Here is a 22,551-nt window from a genome sequence, read left to right as displayed (position 1 = left end):
TTATAATGTATACAATATAATGACATCAGCAAAGATCCAGCACCCGTGATTGACAGGAAAATCTGACCAATCAACTCTGGCTAGACTGTAAACTTCCGTGACGTTATAAATTGGAAGGGGCGTGGTCGTCTGAAAGCTAAGCTAAGCAGCTATTTGGGCTAGCTCCCAAGAAAATGCTCGCCGAGCCACATTTGGCCCATAAAAGTCAACTTTTCTGTGGGGCTGGACTGAGTTAGTTCCGGAGAGCGACAGAGTTGGTTTTATCGGCGTGTTGGCTTTCCTGAACCTGACTCGCTTCTTCTAATCTTGAGGTGAGCACGACGTCTGTCAAGCGTTCAAAGCGCGTGCGCGTGCGTGTGCGTGTGTGCGAACTCGTGCGTGTCTTTTTTGCATTCATAGAAGCGCAAATGCATTTTATTTCCATCCAAAAGCAAACGTGCACAAGTTGGAGATGAATAATCATGAAGAATCTTATCAATAATAATTATTAGTATGATGTAAAAGCTTCCAACTTGTTGCACAATATTGTCCGAAACAAAATTGGCTATTTGATTGTAAAGAGTATTTGATCAATTGGTGTTTGAAATGATCATCAATGTAGAAACTGATAATACTTAAGTTGTGTGTTTGAACGACAAGGCTAAGGCTAACCCAGTCGAAATGTCAACTTCAAGCTCACGTTACAACACGTTTTTGTTTTTTCAACATCAAAACAAATAGCGTACTGTTCCATCACCCAGAGGAAAAAAAAAAGTACAAAATCGAAGCGAATTCTTATAATATATTATATATTATTATATATTAATAATTCTTATTATTTATTTGTTTATTTATTTTATTTATTTTTTACGAGAAAAACGGTTAATCAAGCATTATTATTCTTGTTTGTACCTGTGCCCAACGATATCTTGTTAACCATAAAAATAAATTTTCAGGATATTATGATTGGAAATGATCTCAAACTAAACTTCCATCCATCCATTATCTGTACCGCTCGTGTCCACACTGGAGCCAGCAGTCGGTAGGTGGGGGACACCCTGAACCTGTTGCCAGCCAATCACAGGGCACACAGAGATGAACGACCATCCGCGCTCGCATTCTCATCTACAGTAAAATGATAGTGAGATTGCTTTTACGTTGTATTTTGCCGACCTCATCGGCAAGACTTTACAAACAAAGAAGCCTTTATCTCGCTACGTGTAATTGGCTGGCACGCTTGTGGGCGGGGGCTGTCAGTCAGCGTTTTGAGGATGAGGGGGATGAAGGCTTTGCCACTCGCTCGGGGGCTTCTGCGTGCGTGAGCTTTAAAACCACCGTGTGACGCCGTGTCTGCCTTGATGATGGCGGGTGAGTTTTGTTTTTTGTTTATCCTTTTTTTTCCCCTCCAATCAGTTTCACCCCAAAAAAAAAAGACCTGACTTGGAACAACAACACATTGAAGCAAAACCATAGGCGCACATATTTTCCGTAAATACCAATTTCCCTAAGTGCAGACGACTTGATTGACTACAAAAAGAAACGTGTCTACTTCCTGCGCGCAGATCTCACTGCAGCGGCCATGACGGAGTTCCAGGAGAAGCTTCGGCAGCAGCACGAGGAGTCCATGTGCCGCGAGCTGGACGAGCTCGTCGCCACCGTCGGCGATGCCGACGCGCAGGTCAGATGAAAAGACAGTTCAAAGGTCACGGCAAAGCCACTGTCAGGAAGTCCTACTCAACATGAGCTTTTTTTTTTGGGTTGCTTCAAACAACAATGTTAAAATGCTGGGATTGGACAAATCGCCCGAAACGTCGGACTCGCTTGCTGTTTTTCCTCGACGTGAGCTCGTGAGCGGCGGCGACTCGTCATCCTATTGAAGGAGCCGCTGTGTCTTTGTTGTGTTTTTTTCAGAGTTGCAAGAAAGACTTTGAGGGCTTCAAGAGGCTCTTCCACAGGTTCCTACAAGTCAAAGGACCTTCCGTGGACTGGGCCAAAATCAAACGCCTGCCCAAGGAAGCTGTGAGTAACCCGCGTTCAACGTGCCGGTTCTTGAAATGAGCACGCCGTGCACGCACACGCCTGGAATAGCGGCGGCGCCACTGAAGGTCAGCGCCAGGAATAGTTGTTGTGTTCGGGCGACGAGCGCCAGACCTTTGGACACCTGCTGGCCATGTTGAAACGCGCGTCGGGGTCAGGCCGCGACCTAGCGGCCGCTCGCGTTGCGTCACCGCCCGTGTTGACGCTTCACGGCTGACCTTGACTTCAGATTGGGTTTGTCATGTGATTTTTATTTTTTTTATTTTCCTCATTGGACTAAGTGTAAAAATAAATGAATTGATTCATAAATGATTAAATAATAATAAAAATACATGAATAAATCCTCTCCTCTGTGAGAGACAACGAACAAGTTATTTTTATGTAATTGTGAGATGTCCTACTTTGAGAGTGGTCACTGAAGGCATCTCCGGTTGGCGACGCGTGTGACATAACCCGTTGCGTCGTCGAGGTGGTGGCGTACGAGGAGATGGTGGCGGCCGACGTGCCGGCCAACGTGGCGGCGTGCCTTAACAAGCTGGCGGTGGTCAAGCTCAACGGAGGCCTGGGCACCAGCATGGGCTGCAAAGGCGCCAAGAGTCTCATCAGCGTCCGCAACGAAAACACCTTCCTCGACCTCACCGTCAAGCAGATCGAGGTCAGCAAGCCGTCAAGCCTTCTCCTTCCCTTTGTCTTGCTTCTGCTTCTCATCCTCCCTTTTTGCAGCACTTGAACAAGACGTACGATGCCGACGTCCCTCTGGTGTTGATGAACTCCTTCAACACGGACCAAGAAACCAAGAAGATTCTTCAGAAGTACAAACATCACCGACTCAAGATACACACCTTCAACCAGAGCAGGTATAAAAAAAAAACAAAAGGGGCTGGTGGACACACACACACACACACACACACACACACACACACACACACCAAATGTGTGGTGCTTAGGTACCCGCGCATCAACAAGGAGTCACTGCTGCCCATCGCCAAAGGTTTGGACAGTGCCGAGGCGTGGTACCCGCCGGGTCACGGCGACATCTACGCCAGCTTGGCCAACTCGGGCCTTCTCCAGCAACTGCTGGATGACGGCAAGGAGTACATTTTCGTGTCCAACATCGACAACCTGGGCGCCACCGTCGACCTGCACATCCTCCGACGCCTCATCGACCAACCGACCGACAGGCGCTGCGAGTTCGTCATGGAGCTCACCGACAAGACCCGCGCCGACGTCAAGGTGCGACCCGAGGCGGCTCCCGGCGCGGCCGCTCTAAATTTGACGCTCACTTCCTGTGGTTGTGACTTTCAGGGCGGCACGCTGATCCAATACGAGGACCACCTGAGGCTCCTGGAGATCGCTCAGGTTCCCAAAGCTCACGTGGATGAGTTCAAGTCGGTCACCAAGTTCAAGATCTTCAACACCAACAACTTGTGGATCTCACTGAGCGCCATCAAGAGGTTACTCCAAAACAACGCCTTGGACATGGAGGTCATCGCCAACCCCAAGGTCACGCGCACACCACGCCGTCAGGTCTCTTTCTGGTCTTGGATGCGATGTCACCTCAACGTCTCGTGCGATGTGTCCGCGTAGACCCTGGAGGGCGGTCTGAACGTGATCCAGCTGGAGACGGCGGTGGGCGCGGCCATCAAGAGTTTCCGCAACGCCATGGGCATCAACGTGCCGCGTTCGCGCTTCCTGCCCGTCAAGACGTCCTCTGACCTCCTGCTGGTCATGTCCAACCTCTACAGCTTGGACGCGGGTTCGCTCACCATGAGTCAAAAGAGGGAGTTTCCCACCACGCCGCACGTCAAGTTGGGCAGCTGCTTCGCCAAGGTCAGTGGCTGTTACGGGTTGTGATGTTAGCGTTCGCCTACATTTGCGTTAGCAACACGTAGCTTCAGCGCTAATTTGCTCCATCAGGTCCAAGAGTTCCTGTCCCGCTTCGACAGCATCCCGGACATGCTGGAGTTGGACCACCTTACGGTGTCGGGAGACGTCACCTTCGGGAAAAACGTCTCGCTTAAGGTGGGAACTCTCGTGATGCCTTTGGAACCGACCAAATCAGTCTGTAGCTTCATGCTAACATATCATGCAAAAGAGCATAGTCGAGCCAACTGAAATGAGAAGAGATGCTTCGGTAATAGTAAACAAAACAAAAAAATCAATAAATGTTAACACTTGGGAAGCAGCACCGCATACAAACTTAATTAAGAGCAACAACAATGTATAAATTTGTGCGGGCAGGGAACGGTGATCATCATCGCCAACCACGGCGACCGTATCGACATCCCCGCCGGAGCCATGCTGGAGAACAAGATCGTATCAGGAAACTTGCGCATCCTGGACCACTAACTAAAAGGGGACGGCGATGAAAACCAAAAGTGCTCTTCTTCATGTTGATGTGTGACCCACAAGCGGGGGGAATCAATCGTTCAAGCCATTTCTGGTCATCAAACTGTTACTGTTCGCAACTGTAAGATTTTGAGGTCAATAAATGAAAAGTCTTTATGATCTGCTTGAGGCTCTTTTTGTGAAAACAAGCACTATAGGTGAAGAACTAAAACAGGCAAAAATAAACAACATTGATTCCGTGCTTGTCCAGCAGGCGGCAGCAAAGCACTCAGCGAATCACTCGACAGAAGAAAACGCCGCTGGCGGTTCAGCACTGCGCGATGGTCGGCAGAACGCTACGAGTGGTTGATGTCCTTACTGGGTCCTCGCTAGTTAGTGTGATGGTGAGGAGCAAAGGAAACAACGACGGCAGCTGTGCCGCTTCTAACGACAGGTAAGCGAGGGAGATACACCAAGCCCGCCATTTGGTTGTTTGTTGGTTGGATTCCGTGTTTTGCTGACTGGCTGTTTTGGCTCTTAGCGTAGCTTGGCTTAGCTTAGCAGCTAACCTGCTAGCGTCAGTGTACGTGGAACCGGCGAATCTATTTGCCTTAGCTCGGCCGTCTGACATTACAGCGGTGTCATTTGAAATCAAACATGGACGTTGCTCGTCTTTGTGTTGCCATCAAGTCAGAGTTTGTGTGGTAGCGTCTACTGCGGGTCAGCGAGCGAGAGCTCCGCTGTCAACGCCAATGCTAATGCTAAAGCTACGAGCGTCAGTCACAGCTGCTCGTCCGGATTGACAACTCAGCCTTCAATTGACAAATTCTCCAACTTGCACAGAGTTGACAAAGAAGTTGCACGAGCCCGTCTTAAACTTATGTCATTAGATTAAATTCAACTTTATTCATGTCACAGGTGCAATGGGACAATTTTCTCCAGTAACAAGCCAGCACTTTTATTCTTCTTGTTTTGCTTTTTCTTAGTACAAGTAAGCGTCAGTTAGCCCCTCCTTCAAGTGAATTTTTCTTAATAAAAAAAAAAATAGTACTGTTATACCTTAGCATGTGGGCAAGGAGAGCCACCACTGCTGTTTAATGTCAGAGATAACACAATGGCACTTGGAAGGCATTGCCCATATTTAACCCGTTCTCTCCCCTTCGTGCAGCTAGCCGGTAATGGCGTCCCGCCCCGTCTCCTCGCCAGTGCCTCGGCCCGCCGTCCCTGACGGGCTCTACCGCAAGGAGCGGGACCCCTCGTCACCCTGCCCCTCTCCCTCTTCCTCCCGGCGTCGGCCGGTCCGCTCGCTGCCCGACGTGTGCCCTAAAGAGCCCACCGGTGAGGACAAATGGTGACGCTCATCTGAACACGCCCGTGTGATGATGATGATGATGACGACACATCAAATTGGATGAATTGTTCAGCGCTAATCGGTGGCATCTTAATAATGCTCTGCCCAGGCGATGGGCGGGGCCTACGCGAGGGTCCGTCTGTGGTCTCGGAGCACGACCGCTGGACGGTTTACAGTTCCAAGGTCAACCTGCCGGCGGCCCTCAACGACCCGAGGCTGGCCAAACGCGAGTCGGACTTCTTCACCAAGACCTGGGGTTTGGATTTTGCCGACACGGAGGTGATGCCGTCCTTCTGCCTCGGCAACATCACGCAGGACCACTTCCGCGCGTACCTTCAGGAGAGCGCCCAGGTGAATGCTTGTGATGTGGATCTGCCGGTTCACCAAAGCCTTTCTTGATTGTGTTCTTTCAATCTGAAGACAGACTTGTTTTTAGCCACAATTCTCGTGTGTGATGTTATTTTAAGATAAGCCACATGATGCGCTAATCTTGACATTCTTGCTTACTGAACGCAGCTCACGCCACATTTCCCCGCTTCCTTGTTTCGCTCTCTCTGTTGTCCTTTTACCGTCAACATCTTCCTCATGCCTGCCTCTCCCTTTTGAACTTCTATCGTCACCTCATTCTCGGCCTTCTTTGTCGTCTGCATCCTTTTGGTGCCACCGCTCTTCCTTGGCCATGCTAAGCTAAAGCTAAGTTAAAAGGTTGGAAAGCTGACAATTTGTCGTAAATGTTACAACAAATGTTTTGTTGCTTTCAGAGGGAACGAATCCATGAACGATGCAAGACTCTTTGTCCGGTCAAAGACGACTTTGCGGACGCCATCTACAGCGTCAACACCAACCAAGGTTCCGGTTCACCCGCTGAAGCCGTCGTGCAGGCTTTAATCATGTGACTAATTTTTATTTCTTTGTTCTTTTGGTTCCCGTAGAAAAGTCAAGAGCAGAGTTGGACCAAGTTCCCAAGGTAACAAATTTGTCTTGTTGGTGCGCGTGGTTCCCACTTGTTGGTATCGACCGTGATGACGTTTCAGATTTTCCTGAAACCCGACTTTGCCCTGGAGGAGCCGTCGACCTTTAACGCCGTCCTGCCGTGGTCGCACTTCAACGGCGGGGGCGGGCGCAGCAGCCGTGACGTGGCCTCCTCCAAACTGCTCCAAGAGAAGGTAGGTCTACGCGTGTTTCAAAGTGACCTCTGACCTGACAAGTGTGCGTGCGTTTTCAGCTGAGTCACTACCTGGATGTGGTGGAGGTGAGCATCGCGCGGCAGATCTCGCTGCGCTCCGAGGCCTTTTTCCACGCCATGTCGTCTCAGCACGAGCTGCGGGACCGCCTGAAGGAGACGCAGGAGGCGGTGGCCGTTCTACGGCGCCGCACCGCCGCCATCGATCGCATCATGTGCCAGGGCCCGCTGGCGGCCCTGCGCGCCGCCCTGGCGCGCAACAACTGCGTCAAGCTACATGGCAAGCTAAAGCTAATGGCGGCCGTGCACCAGACGCAACCCACCGTGCAGCTGCTGCTCTCCACCTCCGAGTTTGTGGGCGCGCTGGAGCTCATCGCCACCACCAAGGAGGTCCTGCAGCAGGAGCTGCAAGGCATCCACAGCTTCAGGTGACGTGAGGGACGGCGGCTGTCCCAACCACTCTGCCATCTGTGGGCTCACGCCTTTTTTTTCCCTCCCTCCCTCAGACACCTGGGCTCTCAGCTGTGCGAGCTGGAGAAGCTGATTGACAAGATGATGGTGGAAGACTTCAGCATGTACGCACGCAGCGAGCTCAACCGCAGCCTGAGGGACGACACGCAGCTCCTGGAGAAGGTCTGCTTGGAAGGCAATCCCGCCAGTCCAAAGCTGACCCGGGCGGCTCTGGTGTTTGTGTGCAGGAACGTCTTCAGTCACTGGTGTTCGGCCTGCTGCGCCAGAGAAAATTGGACTTTTTGGACATCTACGGCGACGAGATGATGGCGACGGCCAAGGCCATCGTGTCCCAGGTGCGACACCGATGTTTTTTTGCTCTCCACGTTGTCACGGCAACAGGAAGTGAGCCCATTTTGTGTCGACAGTGCGTCGCCGAGCGGCTCCTGTCCATCGACGACATCGACACGGAAGTCGTCACCAAGTAAGTTGCGGCGGTTCCCCGACCATGTCATCGATGATGAAGTCACGAGTGCGTCACGCCTGGGCACGTCCCACCTCCAGGTTGGCCGAGCAGATGCGTCTGATGACCTTCCCGCAGTGGTTTGAGTTCCTCAAGGACGTCTTTGACTGCTTCCTGCTTTTTCTCCACAGGATGAAGGTAAATTGACACGTCCCGCTTATCAATACGTCTTTCCAATCCATAACCCAGAGCGCTTTCTCGTCTTTTCCCAGGCCACGCTGGGCGTGATCCGCTCAGTGGTCTTAGAGGTTCTGGAATCCGCCCGGAAGACTTCCTCGGCGGAGAAGTCCCACCCGGAGCAGCTTCTGTCTCACGAGGCGGCCGGCACGTACGGGGACGTGGCCGAGTTGGCCTACCTCACGCACGACGGCCCCTTTATCAGCGACGCCCTCCTCGGCGCCCAGCGAGCCGGAGCCGCCACGCCGCCGGGGACGCCGGACGCTGACTCGGCATCTGGAGAGCAGAACTTCATGTGGGTCGCACTCGACTCCCGTTCCCTCCTTTGAACTCAAGTAGCCTCCAAATGAAAAAATCAGAAGTTGGCAGAATGAGCGCGACTGGCCCAAATGTGAACGTGAACCCGCTTCAGGTACAACAGTGCCGGCGACACCATGCCGTCCGACTTGGAGCTGAACCGCGTGCTCAACAACATCCAGGAGCTTCTGCACGCCGCTTCCGACATCAGCCACGACCGCTGCGTCAAGATCCTCACCGCCAGAGCCAAGGTACCAAAAAAAATAAATAATCTAATTCTAAATTGTTTCCCTAAATACAGATTTTTCTAAAATGTTTTGTTCAAAACTATGAAATATTTTTGGAACCACAAAAATCTCTTTTGTTTAAAAGTGTTTTGGAACTTTTTTTTTTATTTTGACACACCAGGACGGTTCTCTGGAGCGCATCAGCTCGGCCGAGTTTGTGGACCTCTCGGTGGCGGTGGAGTCCTTCGCCAAGGACACGGAGGAGCTGTGCGGCAGGCGCAGCGTCTCCCTGCGGGGGGCGCTGCAGAGTCAGGCCGACCGCTTCGTCCACCGCTTCCACGAGGAGCGCAAGACCAAACTCAGGTGAGCGGCGGCCGTCGCCATAACCACTGTCTGGCATCCCGATGAAGACGTCTCGCTGCGCCCGCAGTCTCCTGCTGGATAACGAGCGTTGGAAGCAAGCGGAGGTTCCTGCCGAGTTTCAGGAACTGGTCGACTCGATGGCGGACGGCACCATCGCGCTCGCCGTGCGCAAAGCAGCAGGTAGCCAGCCGTCAGCACGCGCACTTTGGAACGGGATCGTTCAAAGATAAGCTTTGGAACGTCGTTTCGCCACATCGCAGGTCCAGATGAGAAGAAGCCGGGCGACTTCCTGCTGGTGAAGGGGCACAAATACGCCGTGGTGGGGTAAGTGCGCTCGCGCCGGTCACGTGACCTGCTCGCGAGCAAAGAGCCAGCCTTCTTCACCGGCTTTGCGTTGGTTGTGGACCGTGGTGGTCTTCAGGACGGTGCTGCTCCTCATCCGGATCTTTCTGGAATACTGCCAGTGCGTCAACGACATCCCGGCCATCGCCACCGACATGTTGATGCGGCTGGCTGACCTCCTGAAGGTCAGCAAGCTTTTGACTTTTCATTCATTTGCTCATTTGGTCCATCTCAAGCGCTGTGTTTACTCGCGTCGCAGCACTTCAACTCTCGCAGTTGTCAGCTGGTTCTCGGCGCAGGAGCTCTGCAGGTGGTCGGCCTCAAGACCATCACCACCAAAAACCTCGGTAAGAACCCCCCCCCCCTTCCTGTGCGCTAACAATATGACTGTGGAAATTTGACGCGTGTGCGTTTGTGCTAGCGTTAGCCTCGCGCTGCTTGCAGCTGGTGGTGTTCTACATTCCCGTCATTCGGCGCCATTTTGAGAGCAAACTTCTGCCCAAACACTTGAGCGTCCTCAGACACTTTGACCACATCATCAAGGTAAGCACACAGCCATGCGCATCCACCTCCGGATGACTTTGTCGATTCTCACGTGCGCGCAGGACTATAACGACCACGTGTCCGAAATCTGGGCCAAACTGGTGGCCATCATGGACAGCGTGTTTGAGAAGGTCCTGACCAAGGTACAGAAGATGACAGCTGAGCAGTAGAAAATGGCTGGATGCATGCTTTGATTTTAATCTGGGGTGTCATGTCTCCTTGCCACGTACGTCACGGCATGTGCGCAGTATGAGGTGAAGGCCCCGATGCCGTCGGCGTGTTTCCGTAACGTGTGCAAGCAGATGGTCAAGATGCACGAGGCCATCAACGACCTCCTGCCCGCCGAGCAGACGCAGGTTCGCCGCGCCACTTCCCTGTTTGGGGCTCCCGCGACCGACCGATCGATCGGCTGACGCCGATGCGTATGCGTAGATGCTGTTTGTCCGGATCAACAACAGCCTGAAGATGAACCTGAAGAGGCAGCTGACGAGACTCGGCGTGGTCAACGACGGCGGGCCTCAGCACGGGTAACTTGATTATGGATAAATTATATATAAAAAAATAAAAGGTTTTATGAGTCAAATAAAAACTTTAGGCCAGCAAGTGTCCTGTGTGTGGTACAGTTGAGTTTCACTTTGTTGTCTGCGTGTGTTCTCAGGCTGGTGGTGGTGGACGTGGCCTTCTACACCAAGAACGTGCAGGCCCTCAAGAACCTGGAGACTTTGGACCTCAACATGGCCGAGATCTGGGAGCAGAAGAGGTGACCCTCCGCTGACGTCGCCGACAGCAACGTTATCGGAAACAAGATGGCGGACCGGATCGCGCAAAAGCCATCCGGACGGACTCTTCGTGGATGCGCGGAAGGAAGCTCGACGTCTCGCGTCTACAAGGACGCTCTTCGCCAGACAACCAAGCGCCACGAGTTCAGCGACTGTCTTATTAGCAAGTTTATTGCTCCACTACAAATGTCACTTTTGGCCCACTCGTCCGATAAGTACGCAAAACTAGTCCAAGAATCCAATATCCTACACACTTGGCCTCACTCGTAGGACTTTACTAGCAAGCCAAAGCTGACAACTGACGAGTACTTATGAAGTGGAATTTTAGAATCTGACCAGTTAGAAACGAGTTGCCCAGTTGAGACCAGTCAAAAATGATTGCTTCATACATAACCACACACACACAACCCGAAGAAGCTGTGGACCAAACTGTGACTTCTCCTTAAGTGCAATGCGGCATCTCAGGAAACCTGGGACGTTCCTTTTCACAAGTTGTACATTAAATTGTTTTTCTCTTCAAACCTCCCAAAAACTTGATTGAATCAACAGATGTTATAAATGTGCCTCGACATGAATGTGACTGCGTGTGTGGGAGAGATTAAAAATGAGATAGTGTCAGTGAACGTTTGTTTGACAAGACACATTTCCATGACTGGGGAGGCACTGACGTCATCTCCCCGCCCCGTAAAATTTGTCCGGCACGAGTGATGTGCATTCCAGTTCTTTTAAGTGTACTGAATCTTTAGAATCAGTTCACTCAAAAGATTCGTTCAAATGAAACGTTCAACAAAATCGTCCCCAACCACACACACTGATCCTTTTTATTTTATTATTTTTAGTTTTTCCGATTGGCTGTTTGATCTGTGACGTCACTTGGACACTATATTAGGTACAACGCCATTTATAAGTGTTCTAATAACAGGCCACTTCATTAGGGAAAAAATCATGGTCAAGTGCCACAACCGCCCTCATCCCCACTTTCTGATTGGCTGTCGATATGTGACGTCACTCGGACACTCCATTAGGTACACTGCCATTTTTAGGTGTGCCTAATCACAGGCCACTTCATTAGGGAAAAATTATGGTGAAAGTTGAAATGAAAGTGAAAAGTGCCACGCCTGCCCTCACCCCCACCTTTTGATTGGCTGGTTGATCTGTGACGTCACTTGGACACTCCATTAGGTACACCGCCATTTTCAGGTGTGCCCAATCACAGGCCACTTCATTAGGGAAAAATTATGGTGAAAGTTTAAATGAAAGTGAAAAGTGCCACACCCTCCCTCACCCCCACTTTTTGATTGGCTGGTTGATCTGTGACGTCACCGGACACTCCATTAGGTACACCGCCATTTTCAGGTGTACCTAATTACAGGCCACTTCATTAGGGAAAAATTACGGTCAAAGTTTAAATGAAAGTGAAAAGTGCCACACCCAAACAACCCCCCACTTTCTGATTGGCTGGTTGATCTGTGACGTCACTTGGACACTCCATTAGGTACACCGCCATTTTCAGGTGTACCTAATTACAGGCCACTTCATTAGGGAAAAATTACGGTCAAAGTTTAAATGAAAGTGAAAAGTGCCACACCCACCCTCACCCCCACCTTTTGATTGGCTGTTGGATCTGTGACGTCACTCGGACACTCCATTAGGTACACCGCCATTTTCAGGTGTACCTAATCACAGGCCACTTCATTAGGGAAAAATCACCGTCAAAATGTAAATGAAAGTGAAAAGTGCCACACCCAAACAACCCCCCACTTTCTGATTGGCTGGTTGATCTGTGACGTCACAAGGACACTCCATTAGGTACACCACCATTTTCAGGTGTACCTAATCACAGGCCACTTCATTAGGGAAAAATCATGGTCAAAGTTTAAATGAAAGTGAAAAGTGCCACACCCGCCCTCACCCCCACTTTTTGATTGGCTGTTGGATATGTGACGTCACTCGGACACTCCATTAGGTACACTGCCATTTTCAGGTGTACCTAATCACAGGCCGCTTCATTAGGGAAAAATCACCGTCAAAATTTAAATGAAAGTGAAAAGTGCCACACCCAAACAACCCCCCACTTTCTGATTGGCTGTTGGATATGTGACGTCACTCAGACACTCCATTAGGTACACCGCCATTTTCAGGTGTACCTAATCACAGGCCACTTCATTAGGGAAAAATCATGGTCAAAGTTTAAATGAAAGTGAAAAGTGCCACACCCACCCTCACCCCCACCTTTTGATTGGCTGTTGGATCTGTGACGTCACTCGGACACTCCATTAGGTACACCACCATTTTCAGGTGTACCTAATCACAGGCCACTTCATTAGGGAAAAATCACCGTCAAAATTTAAATGAAAGTGAAAAGTGCCACACCCAAACAACCCCCCACTTTCTGATTGGCTGGTTGATCTGTGACGTCACAAGGACACTCCATTAGGTACACCACCATTTTCAGGTGTACCTAATCACAGGCCACTTCATTAGGGAAAAATCATGGTCAAAGTTTAAATGAAAGTGAAAAGTGCCACACCCGCCCTCACCCCCACTTTTTGATTGGCTGTTGGATCTGTGACGTCACTCGGACACTCCATTAGGTACACCACCATTTTCAGGTGTACCTAATCACAGGCCACTTCATTAGGGAAAAATCACCGTCAAAATTTAAATGAAAGTGAAAAGTGCCACACCCAAACAACCCCCCACTTTCTGATTGGCTGGTTGATCTGTGACGTCACTTGGACACTCCATTAGGTACACCGCCATTTTCAGGTGTGCCTAATCACAGGCCACTTCATTAGGGAAAAATTATGGTGAAAGTTTAAATGAAAGTGAAAAGTGCCACACCCTCCCTCACCCCCACTTTTTGATTGGCTGGTTGATCTGTGACGTCACCGGACACTCCATTAGGTACACCGCCATTTTCAGGTGTACCTAATCACAGGCCACTTCATTAGGGAAAAATCACCGTCAAAATTTAAATGAAAGTGAAAAGTGCCACACCCAAACAACCCCCCACTTTCTGATTGGCTGGTTGATCTGTGACGTCACAAGGACACTCCATTAGGTACACCACCATTTTCAGGTGTACCTAATCACAGGCCACTTCATTAGGGAAAAATCATGGTCAAAGTTTAAATGAAAGTGAAAAGTGCCACACCCGCCCTCACCCCCACTTTTTGATTGGCTGTTGGATATGTGACGTCACTCAGACACTCCATTAGGTACACCGCCATTTTCAGGTGTACCTAATTACAGGCCACTTTATTAGGGAAAAATCATGGTCAAAGTTTAAATGAAAGTAAAAAGTGCCACACCCGCCCTCACCCCCACTTTCTGATTGGTTGTTGGATATGTGACGTCACTCGGACACTCCATTAGGTACACCGCCATTTTCAGGTTTGTTCGCGTTTAGGTACCAGCAACACACGTTATGCTGACATTGGTGTTTTAATTTTGTATTTGTTGGATTGTATTTAATGGTGTTATTATCCCGAATGTGTTTGTGTTTGAATAAAAAGGTTGAAAAAAATCCTTGTGCCAACATTTATTTTGGGGGACACCAACTCATATCACAACATAAAACACATAAATGTCTGAAATTTGACTGAAGGATGAAAACATTTGAAGTTCGCAGCTCAGAGCCAAATCAAAGTCAAGGATGTTGTAGTTGTTTTTAGTGCGAGGACATAATCACAAACAGTGGTGGAGGGGGGGGGGGGGGAAAAAAAAAAAACACAACACAGGTCCTCATCACTTCTTGCTGCCTTCCTGAGAGTCAGTGTAGACGTCAGACGGCGTCAGCGGGCTGAAACGGAGCAGGGGAAGATCCACGGCCGCGCATCGCTCCTGCCAGACGTCACAGGCAGACACACACGTTTTCACCAATCAATGGCTTGAATTAAAAAAAAAACTAATTGTGGGGCTGGAAGGGATGAAGTCAGAAACAACCTTGTGAATGGGCCAACCGTCTCGCGGCCCCCTGGCGGGCGGCGGAGGCGGCGGCAGGTCCGAGGCGGCGGCGGTGGCGTAAGCGTGGTCGTCCGGATAGCGGCCAGACGAATCGGACGGCTGGCCTTTAGGTAGGAAGGCGCCGCAGCGGCGACGGCTGTAGAGGACACACGCCACCGCCAGCGACATCAACAGCAGGAAGCTGAGCAGGAAGAACAGCACGTACACGCCTTTGGTCTCGGACGACGGGCCACGACTGCAGCCTGTCACACACACACAAAACACACACACACCTTGTGGAAAAAACGGGCCAAATGGGCTGCGGGTCACACTGTGAGACAACGGTTGTCATGGTAACCTGCGGGCTTGCGGTCCACACACACGGTGCCCACGGGTCCCAAATGCGACTCGTCCCGGAAGCCGTCTTTGCAGCGGCACCTGTACGAGCCAAACTGATCCAAGCAGTCAGCGTTGACGCCGCACAGCGCTAATTGGGTCCCGCATTCGTTGACGTCTGCGGTTTTGGTAAAAAAATAAAATTAAAAGAAATCACTGCAAGAATCAAATGTCAGTTTCTGACATTGGTTGAGGAGAATAAACACAAATGCGGTCAGGTTCTGCTCATAGCAAGTCGGTCTCACCTCCAATGGAGACCGAAGCGACGACGCTGTGATGCGGGCTCCCAACCGGGCCGACGCTGCTGCCGACCATCTTGTGGAGGTTCTGGTGGATGCCGGAGAAGGCGTGACTCCGCCCACTACCCGCGCTCAGCCACATGATGTACAGTTCTCCCGCTCGGAGCCTGGACAGCATCATGTGACATCATTTTTTTTCAGCGTTTGGTTTGTAAAAGTGATAATGAACAGAACTAAACTGCCAAACCTTTTAATTCTTTTGAAGGACAAGCTGATGGGGATGTAAAGCCCGTCCAGATGTTGGAGGACCTGAAGAAGGGGGCAGCGTCATTATTCATAAACGCATACGTTGGTCAACAAAAGTTCCGGCGGCCGTACCAGAGCCCTGACGGACTTGATCAGCGACCCGTCCAGATGTTGCTGGTTGCGCTTGTGCTCCTGATTGAGTTGGACCTCCACCGACACTTCAAACAGCTGATCTGCTCAGACAATCCCGAGAACAGGAGTGAGGCGGACGGCTCGGGATCGGTTCCGAACCGACGTGGACTCACCACCGGGCTGATGTAGAGCTTGAGAAGTGTTCCAGATGTTGACTGCAGGCGACATGTATGTGCGTTAATAATAGTCCATCGAATTTCCCATTATTGGTAGGATACAATTCTGAGTCTGATTCGATTCCATATATTTGACACATCAAACAGTTAGTACTCACGTGTCCCTCGGTGATCCGAAAGTTCTCCAGAGGATGAGGACGCGTTTGTGACCGCCATCTTGTTTTGACCTGCTTCAGTTGGCTGGTGTTGATTTTCTGGCAGATTAGGACCAACGTTGGGGCTCAGAGTGGGAAGGAAGCCGCCGGGGAGTTGGTTCACATGCTCATGGGCTGATCCCGTGGGGTTAGATTTGTCCAGGAGGATTTGGGGGGCGCCTCGTTCCAGACGGGACGTTCCGTGTGGTGGCTCAGGAGCGTCGGCAATGTTAGAAGAATCAAACAGGGGGAATACGTCAGCGGTCGCCGTGGGACGCCGCTGGCGCTCCCCCGCCATCATCGGTCCAAACTCATCCCAATCCTCAAGGTCCCAATTCCCGTCCGGTCCGGAGGTGCCATCTGACGGGTGGTAGGCCACAGGGGGTCCGAAGGTGCGGTAGCGTGCGTAGAATCCCCGGTACTGCTGAGCGGGCCAGCCGTCGATCAGCAGGACCACACGCAGGGTGTCGGACAGCGAGGCGTACGTGGCCTCGCGCCAGCAGCCCCGCAGGACCCGGTGACCCGCAGAGGTTCCGGACAAAGGTTTCACGGGCTCATCCACGAGGATCTGATCCTGCTTTAAGTGACAGTCCTCATCAGGGGTCAGGTCCTGGAGGTGCAAGTAGACCCGCTTGCCGGCGGGGGCTTGGATGGTCCAGTTACACCACAGCGGCGGGTTGGCGCAAACGTAGTCGGGAGAAAAGAAGTCGCCGCTGTCGCCGCCCAGACGCCGGTGGCAGCTTCTCAGGGCGTAGAAGGCCCCGCCCCCTTTACCTGCTGTAATATAGAACACTAATGGAGTTTCACCAGCAAGGAAAAAAAATTTAAAAAAAAATTCAACTACTCGTAAAAAGAGTGAGAAACGTGGCAAGCTGAAATGCAGAAATACATTTCAAAAAACAAAGTCATCCAAATCAAAAGAAAGTCAAAGGCCATCAATGTTGCTGAGATTTGTGTTGGACTTTGAAGGTGCCATATAAAACATCAATTGCAACATTGATTCTAATATCTCATGTGCGTGCCAACGATGATTGGCAATTCAACATCGATGATAAGATAAGAAGAACAACAAAGTTTGACTCACCAGAGACCTGTTTGCTTTCGTCCCCCGGGAACTGCAAATAGATAGAGCACGCACAAAACACAATTTGATGACACACAAATCAGCAAACAAGAAGGTGCGCTCTTCTTACCTGCGCCTTGCAGGAGGTCCACAGAGTCCCCAACACAAGGCTCAGGACCAGCACGCGACTTTTAAGGGTCATCGGATTGCGAGCAAACATTTTTTTGGTCGGGTTGTATTCTTTTTGTTGTTGTCTTTTTGATACACATGTACGAAAAGTGTCCAGGCGGAAGTGACGTGCCCACCTCTTCTTGTTTCGCGGGCGCCTATTTCAAGTGCGCACGTGCAATCGACTGAGGCTAATCGGGGAGTTGATTGGTTGTCATGTCACTGATAGCCACTAGAGGGAGACAAAAACACCCACATTGGGTCCTGTTTGTGTTGGGTTTATCCACAATACGAATTACAAATACAAGAAATTCTGTTGGAGTGGATTATTGTTTGTTATTTTAGAAACATGATCATCAATACATCATCGATGATACAAGCGGCCTTGACTGATACCCAGTTATCATTTGTATGACATTATTACTCAATATAAGAATTGTATGAAATATGATATAAACAATCGCAGTAGCGAAGATTTTGCTCTTTTGGCATTTGACGTGCTGAGCCTGTGTCTCTAATCAAGTTTGCGTCCAACGGCAGGTCTTCCACATCCTCAGCATCTCCTGCGCCGTGCGACCGTTCACCACCATCGACTTGCTGTGCGCGCACACATCCTCGTCATCCTTCTCCTCGTCATTGTTGCCGAGGACCGGGCGGGCCGCGAAACCCGGGTGCTTTTGCGGGATCAGACCCAGTTTACGGAGGCACAGGCCCTGGTAGACCTCGTGGACTGGGAAGAGGAGGACGCGGCGAGACGCGGCGTGAAGATGTAACGCCAGCGCGCCGGAGAGCAGGAAGCCGCCCGACGCAACATAAGGCGGATACGTTCCTGTGAAAACACTCGGTGGGACAAAGTCCGGGAGAGCCCGGTCTGTGGCCGGGCGGCCGTTGAGGACCACGTCACTGACAAACAGGAAGTCTCTGCCGGTGCGGGGCAGAGTCTCCAGGAAGTCCAACACCCGGAACGTGTTAACAAAGGTGTCGTCGTGGGCCTCCAGGACGAAGCTGGCTCGAGGACAATTGCGACGAAACCACTGCAGGAAGAGGGCCTCCTTCAGGCTTAAGTTGAGGGCCGTCTCCCTAAACTCCCACTGGAGCAGGTCCCCGTGAAGCTCTGCCTCCCGGCCCAGCATGCCTTGCAGATTTGGGTGGTGGTCCTCGGGCGGCGTCCGCCCCAGCAGGAAGACGGTGGCCACTGTGCGGTTGGCGTAGACGCCAGCGCGGCCCCACGTCTGGCGGATGGCCTGCCGCTGCCCGAAATGCGGCACCAGGGACTTGATGGCGAGCAGCAGGAAGGGATCCGCTTGTCGGCACACCGGACTCGGAGCGATGACCACGTCGGACTTCCTACAGTGCATGTAGAGCAGGAAGTCCTGGAGGCTTCGGGGCAACGTGTTGTAGTCCCAGACCTGATGTTCACAATTGAGGAAATCAATCTGAAATATCAACCCAAAACGACACTTGTGTCTCCATCACCTGGGTGACAGCTCTGCGGTCCGCTCGGCACGAGTCCGTCGGAGGCCCGCTCAAGTCCAGCCGCCGCTGCTCGCGGTTCCAGAAGGACGCGCGCGTGCGCGGCTTGAAAAGTGCGCCGTGGTCTCGTCCGGCTTTCCAGCTGAGCGTCGCCAGGATGCTGCAAGCCAAGGCGTTGAGCAGCAGCAGGAACAGGAACAGCAGCAGCAGCAGCTTTGGCACGGCGGCCGGCACACAGCAGGACCGCACTTGTGCCAGAGCGGCCGCTTTTACGCCCGGCCCCACCTGCAACCCACGGAGCCACGCCGGAGTCTGGACGAGGACTCCGGGAGGACTCTCTGATGCTTCACCGACGCCGGGATACAACGGAACATTTGGGAACATGGCGCCCGCCGTGTGGTTGCTGCGCAATAGCAACACTCACACCCGCACAAAGGAGGGCATTCACCCGCCCGCACTTGACAGGCGTCACACGCTTGCAATCAAGACCCCCACGTGATGCTGAAACAAGATTTTAGATTATCCTAACTGGTTCTTCTCAAATGGGCGGGGAGCCATGTCTTTTCTTTTTTTTTTTTTTTTTGGGGTGGTGGAACTGGAATAAAGTGAAACTGCACATTCACTCCAGTAGGTGGCAGAAGCAGTCTTGTTGTCAGAGTGCACAAGAGTGGAGAGGCGTGATTAAAATAAAGTTATGGACATAAAATAAAGATACTATTTATAATCTCTGGGGGAGGGGCAAAATATTTTCATTCTAAGGGAGGCTAACAAAAAAAAATAAAGTCTTTGAGTCATTTTGGATCCAGGCTTGGAAAACAAACACGTCATCAAAACGTGAACCACAAGAAAGTTAGCCCGCTGGTCACGAATCACACTGTCTTCCTTTTCAGCGTAACACAAGCGAACGTCAAGCGTGCTGAACGGCGGCGTCAATGGCATCCTGGATGGCGGCCATCTTGTTCAGCACGTGTTGTACGTTGCGCTCATCCATTTCCACGCACACAAAGTTCGACTCCTGCGAGACAAAATTGTCAAAACAAATTTGGCTATTTGCAGAGATTGTCCGGGAAGTCATCCTGTGTTATTGTCAGACGACTATAAATATTTTGTTCTGATATTTGACAGAATTATGATCAGAAAGGGATTCCACTCGACAAAGTCTTGGCATGGGGAAAAGGCTTACCTGCACGCCGTTGCCGAGCTCCAGCTCCAGCAGGGCGAGTGGCCCGCCGAGTGGCGGCCCTCCGCGTTTATCCGCCGTTTGGAGGTCCAGCCTCCAGGACAGGCCCCTAAGGGCGGGTTCCCAGCGGCTGTGCGCCAGGAGGCTTTCACGGACGCGTCCGCGCTGGCTCTTCCAGAAGCGGGCCAGGGCGGCGGCCTGCTCGGGGGTGACGCCCCCCGCCCCCTGTTTGCAGGTGTGGGCGGTGAGAAAGGCCTCCAGCTGGGCGTGGTCCATGTCGGCCGCGGCCATCGACTGGGTAGGGGAAGGTGCAAGGTTAACCGCGTCACCCGCTTTCGTTCCGACCGATTCACGTGACATCACATGTGACGTCATTAACACGCGCTCTTTCTTTACTTGTAATGAATAGCGTAAACAATACTGCGTGTCTTTACGAAACACATCATCACAGACAGTTTGTCGTGTTTCTGACCTTAAGGAGCGCCTTCATTTTGTCGTATAAAGCCGTGAAGTGTTCCGGAGTGGCCTCGGGGTAAAGTTGACTTTTCAAATGCTCTTCCGTCACGTCGCTGTTTCGGTAAAAGATTTGCTGCGCGACACCGCTGAGCAGCGCGCCGAGCGGACTCCTGCTTGACTCTGTCTCCGCCATCTTGGATTCTTCCCTTGTGACGCTGGAAAATGACGTCACATCCGTGCAGCATTCTGGGGCTTGGAGTTCATTTTCACGCATTCGATACACCGAATAAAACGGACTCAAATAAATTCAATAAAAATAAATAAAAACAAATGGCTTCACAAACGTCACGTCATGAAAAGTCTTTCAAAGGTAAATACAAAAATAAAGGCGTGAAAATAAAGCTTTAATGATGAGCAAGTTTTTTTTTTTTCTTGCATTATATATCAGTCGCGTTCGCGTGCTAATGCCAGCTTAAACTTATCATGTAGCAAACTGATTTGTGAAGAGTAAACAAAGAGTTGTTGGTCATCAACAACCTCAGGCCCATCTTCCTCTTTCTCCTGCCCCATTCCCACCTTGCCCCCGTCGTACTGCTTCACCTTGCCCCCACTGATGTTGCCCTCGCGTTGGCCCGTTTCTCGTTTGTCCTCGCACCACCCCACCACCACCTCGCCCCAACTGATGTTGCCCTCGCGTTGGCCCGTTTCTGGTTTGTCCTCGCACCACCCCACCACCACCTTGCCTCCACCCACGTTGCCCTTGAGCCGCCTCATTTCCTCTGTGGCCACGTCTTCTTTGGCCCACTGTTTGCCACTCCTCTTGTTCCCCTGCTACTCTTTGGGCCCACCCTCCTGCTCCTCCACCTCCTGCTCCTCCACCTCCTTGTCCCCCCGTGGCAATCACGGCTCCGCCTTGCGCCCCACTTTCCTGCCCTCCTCCCTCCGACTCTCCTTGGTCCAAATAGCATTGAGGGGAGATCTGCCCCACGGTGGAGCAACTGATGCACGTCATGGCACCGCTGGCATCAAGGTCACAGCGAAAGATATTTTCCACGCCGCCTATCTGTCTCCCCAAGTTGGATAGGGCTCTTTTCAACTTGTCGACGGGTATGGCGGGAGTGCTTTTGGGTTTCAATAATTTGGAGAAGACCAGCACGTGACGATTCCATTCCCGGATGCCCCGTAGCAGTCTGAGGATGCTCAAGGCGTTCCTACTGTTGGTGCAGCGCGCTTCGCAAGGCGCGGCGTACACATACAACACCATCAGACCCGTCTTATCCTTATTCGTAGCCCAGGCGCTGAACTTCTCGAGGACCCGGTATTCGGCGTGGTCGGCCCGGTTGTCTACCACAGCGCCGGGGCACGTCATGGCCACTTGGTGCCACGTCATGGACTCTCGCCGGCACGCTGTCAGAACATCCTGCCATGGCACCTGCGCCCTGGGACAACGCATCGCCACGTCGGGCCACTTCAGAACGGTTGCGGCCAACACATTGTTGCCCTCGTACACGTTGCAGTCCAAGATGGTTTTCTTCACATCCGCCTCTTGTACTCGACTGAGGTCGTATGAACCTGGAACGACGCCGGGCGGGATGCTCACGGCCATACTGAACATGGGCATACTGTTAACACAACAAACACACACACAAACACACACACACAGACACACACACACACAAAGTTACCTCCCCACACAAATGACGCTCAAAAGATCTGTCGAATCCACACTTGCCCAAACTCACTTTTGTAACTTGAACCTGCGGGTGAGAAGAAGCAAGGCCACGTTAGCGCTTGACAGAGAAAAATCCAGCACAAGTCTCGTCAAACGTACTTGTGGAGAATTTCATCGACTAGTCTGGCAAGTGTGTGCTGATCCACTGCAGCGGCCCTCGCTGTCGACAAGACGATCAACAGCGCCACCAGCAGGTGTCTACGCAGCATCGCCATCTGAGTAGACAAACACAAAACGCGTGTTTATGTGGAAACGATCAGAGAGATTTTTTATTTGATTTGAGTATCACCCCACGACGAGTTTGAGGGGCAAACACAATTTGCAAAAAGGTCTTGAATAAAAGAATCAAGTTGTATTTCGTTCTTTCTTAGTTTAACTTTGAAATGACTTTATTCCATTTTATTTTGGATTCCTCATGATAACTTATCATCCCAACTAAATTGATCTTTGTTCTTTTGAATACGGTTACTACCTGTTAGTCACAAAATGCAGGAAATAAAAACATAAATAAAAAAGAAATGAGTAAAGAATAGTTCGATTTTTGAAGAAGACAAGAAGGCTTGGACTTA

The 22,551-nt window shown here is 51.2% G+C and overlaps 6 protein-coding genes across 7 annotated transcripts; 2 read left to right on the top strand and 4 right to left on the bottom strand.

Moving 5' to 3' along the window:
* The first annotated feature begins 127 nt into the window (after positions 1-127).
* On the top strand, positions 128-4,521 carry LOC147057415 (UTP--glucose-1-phosphate uridylyltransferase-like). 2 transcript variants are annotated; one of them, XM_085911633.1, is made up of 10 exons: positions 128-311; positions 1,542-1,657; positions 1,891-1,998; positions 2,486-2,671; positions 2,740-2,873; positions 2,964-3,249; positions 3,322-3,519; positions 3,604-3,846; positions 3,934-4,038; positions 4,258-4,521. In XM_085911633.1, exons 2-10 carry the CDS (start codon positions 1,559-1,561, stop codon positions 4,363-4,365), a joined length of 1,467 nt encoding a protein of 488 aa, XP_085767759.1. In that variant the 5' UTR covers positions 128-311; positions 1,542-1,558; the 3' UTR covers positions 4,366-4,521. The 2 variants fall into 2 exon arrangements, with proteins under 2 accessions (XP_085767759.1, XP_085767758.1); XM_085911632.1 differs by lacking the exon at positions 128-311 and adding an exon at positions 1,231-1,347.
* A 115-nt stretch (positions 4,522-4,636) lies between these two features.
* On the top strand, positions 4,637-11,202 carry vps54 (VPS54 subunit of GARP complex). The gene is made up of 23 exons (XM_085911629.1): positions 4,637-4,798; positions 5,513-5,682; positions 5,805-6,046; positions 6,457-6,544; positions 6,628-6,662; positions 6,730-6,861; positions 6,921-7,306; positions 7,385-7,511; positions 7,577-7,684; positions 7,757-7,812; positions 7,893-7,989; positions 8,064-8,323; positions 8,441-8,576; positions 8,734-8,915; positions 8,983-9,095; positions 9,176-9,239; positions 9,337-9,442; positions 9,517-9,604; positions 9,679-9,800; positions 9,863-9,943; positions 10,049-10,156; positions 10,233-10,327; positions 10,459-11,202. The coding sequence occupies exons 2-23, from the start codon at positions 5,523-5,525 to the stop codon at positions 10,562-10,564; spliced, it is 2,892 nt and encodes a 963-aa protein (XP_085767755.1). The 5' UTR covers positions 4,637-4,798; positions 5,513-5,522; the 3' UTR covers positions 10,565-11,202.
* A 2,913-nt stretch (positions 11,203-14,115) lies between these two features.
* On the bottom strand, positions 14,116-17,308 carry LOC147057413 (uncharacterized). Its single transcript, XM_085912712.1, has 10 exons — positions 17,104-17,308; positions 16,995-17,025; positions 15,875-16,687; positions 15,714-15,755; positions 15,541-15,641; positions 15,410-15,471; positions 15,169-15,329; positions 14,886-15,041; positions 14,528-14,790; positions 14,116-14,425 (listed from the first exon to the last, which is right to left on the bottom strand). The coding sequence occupies exons 1-10, from the start codon at positions 17,191-17,193 to the stop codon at positions 14,330-14,332; spliced, it is 1,815 nt and encodes a 604-aa protein (XP_085768838.1). The 5' UTR covers positions 17,194-17,308; the 3' UTR covers positions 14,116-14,329.
* A 95-nt stretch (positions 17,309-17,403) lies between these two features.
* On the bottom strand, positions 17,404-19,018 carry b3gnt2a (UDP-GlcNAc:betaGal beta-1,3-N-acetylglucosaminyltransferase 2a). The gene is made up of 2 exons (XM_085912715.1): positions 18,618-19,018; positions 17,404-18,550 (listed from the first exon to the last, which is right to left on the bottom strand). Exons 1-2 carry the CDS (start codon positions 18,996-18,998, stop codon positions 17,660-17,662), a joined length of 1,272 nt encoding a protein of 423 aa, XP_085768841.1. The 5' UTR covers positions 18,999-19,018; the 3' UTR covers positions 17,404-17,659.
* A 157-nt stretch (positions 19,019-19,175) lies between these two features.
* commd1 (copper metabolism (Murr1) domain containing 1) lies at positions 19,176-20,509 on the bottom strand. The gene is made up of 3 exons (XM_085912716.1): positions 20,267-20,509; positions 19,798-20,088; positions 19,176-19,629 (listed from the first exon to the last, which is right to left on the bottom strand). The coding sequence occupies exons 1-3, from the start codon at positions 20,441-20,443 to the stop codon at positions 19,522-19,524; spliced, it is 576 nt and encodes a 191-aa protein (XP_085768842.1). The 5' UTR covers positions 20,444-20,509; the 3' UTR covers positions 19,176-19,521.
* Positions 20,510-20,788: 279 nt separating this feature from the next.
* Positions 20,789-21,871, bottom strand: LOC147057410 (uncharacterized). Its single transcript, XM_085911621.1, has one exon. The coding sequence runs from the start codon at positions 21,869-21,871 to the stop codon at positions 20,789-20,791; it is 1,083 nt and encodes a 360-aa protein (XP_085767747.1).
* Between the last annotated feature and the right edge of the window lie 680 nt (positions 21,872-22,551).

Source organism: Syngnathus leptorhynchus, chromosome 5, assembly GCF_054491065.1.
Source record: "Syngnathus leptorhynchus isolate UIUO chromosome 5, UIUO_Slep, whole genome shotgun sequence".
Lineage (NCBI taxonomy): Eukaryota > Metazoa > Chordata > Actinopteri > Syngnathiformes > Syngnathidae > Syngnathus > Syngnathus leptorhynchus.
This window is presented reverse-complemented; position numbering and strand designations above follow the sequence as displayed.

Bases quoted from the DNA above. Each gene is read 5' to 3' on its own strand.
- LOC147057415 (XM_085911632.1), top strand. The intron at 3,847-3,933 runs GTCAGTGGCTGT...TTGCTCCATCAG, and splicing joins TGGGCAGCTGCTTCGCCAAG to GTCCAAGAGTTCCTGTCCCG. The intron at 4,039-4,257 runs GTGGGAACTCTC...TTGTGCGGGCAG, and splicing joins GGAAAAACGTCTCGCTTAAG to GGAACGGTGATCATCATCGC.
- vps54 (XM_085911629.1), top strand. From the start codon at position 5,523: ATGGCGTCCCGCCCCGTCTCCTCGCCAGTGCCTCGGCCCGCCGTCCCT. The intron at 6,545-6,627 runs GTTCCGGTTCAC...TGGTTCCCGTAG, and splicing joins CAGCGTCAACACCAACCAAG to AAAAGTCAAGAGCAGAGTTG. The intron at 9,096-9,175 runs GTAGCCAGCCGT...GCCACATCGCAG, and splicing joins CGCCGTGCGCAAAGCAGCAG to GTCCAGATGAGAAGAAGCCG.
- LOC147057413 (XM_085912712.1), bottom strand. From the start codon at position 17,193: ATGTTTGCTCGCAATCCGATGACCCTTAAAAGTCGCGTGCTGGTCCTG. The intron at 15,756-15,874 runs GTGAGTACTAAC...TGTCGCCTGCAG, and splicing joins TTCGGATCACCGAGGGACAC to TCAACATCTGGAACACTTCT. The intron at 15,642-15,713 runs GTGAGTCCACGT...TTGTCTGAGCAG, and splicing joins AGCTCTACATCAGCCCGGTG to ATCAGCTGTTTGAAGTGTCG.
- b3gnt2a (XM_085912715.1), bottom strand. From the start codon at position 18,998: ATGTTCCCAAATGTTCCGTTGTATCCCGGCGTCGGTGAAGCATCAGAG. The intron at 18,551-18,617 runs GTGATGGAGACA...TGTGAACATCAG, and splicing joins ACCGCAGAGCTGTCACCCAG to GTCTGGGACTACAACACGTT.
- commd1 (XM_085912716.1), bottom strand. From the start codon at position 20,443: ATGGCGGAGACAGAGTCAAGCAGGAGTCCGCTCGGCGCGCTGCTCAGC. The intron at 20,089-20,266 runs GTCAGAAACACG...TCCCCTACCCAG, and splicing joins AAATGAAGGCGCTCCTTAAG to TCGATGGCCGCGGCCGACAT. The intron at 19,630-19,797 runs GTAAGCCTTTTC...TTTGTCTCGCAG, and splicing joins AGCTCGGCAACGGCGTGCAG to GAGTCGAACTTTGTGTGCGT.
- LOC147057410 (XM_085911621.1), bottom strand. From the start codon at position 21,871: ATGCCCATGTTCAGTATGGCCGTGAGCATCCCGCCCGGCGTCGTTCCA.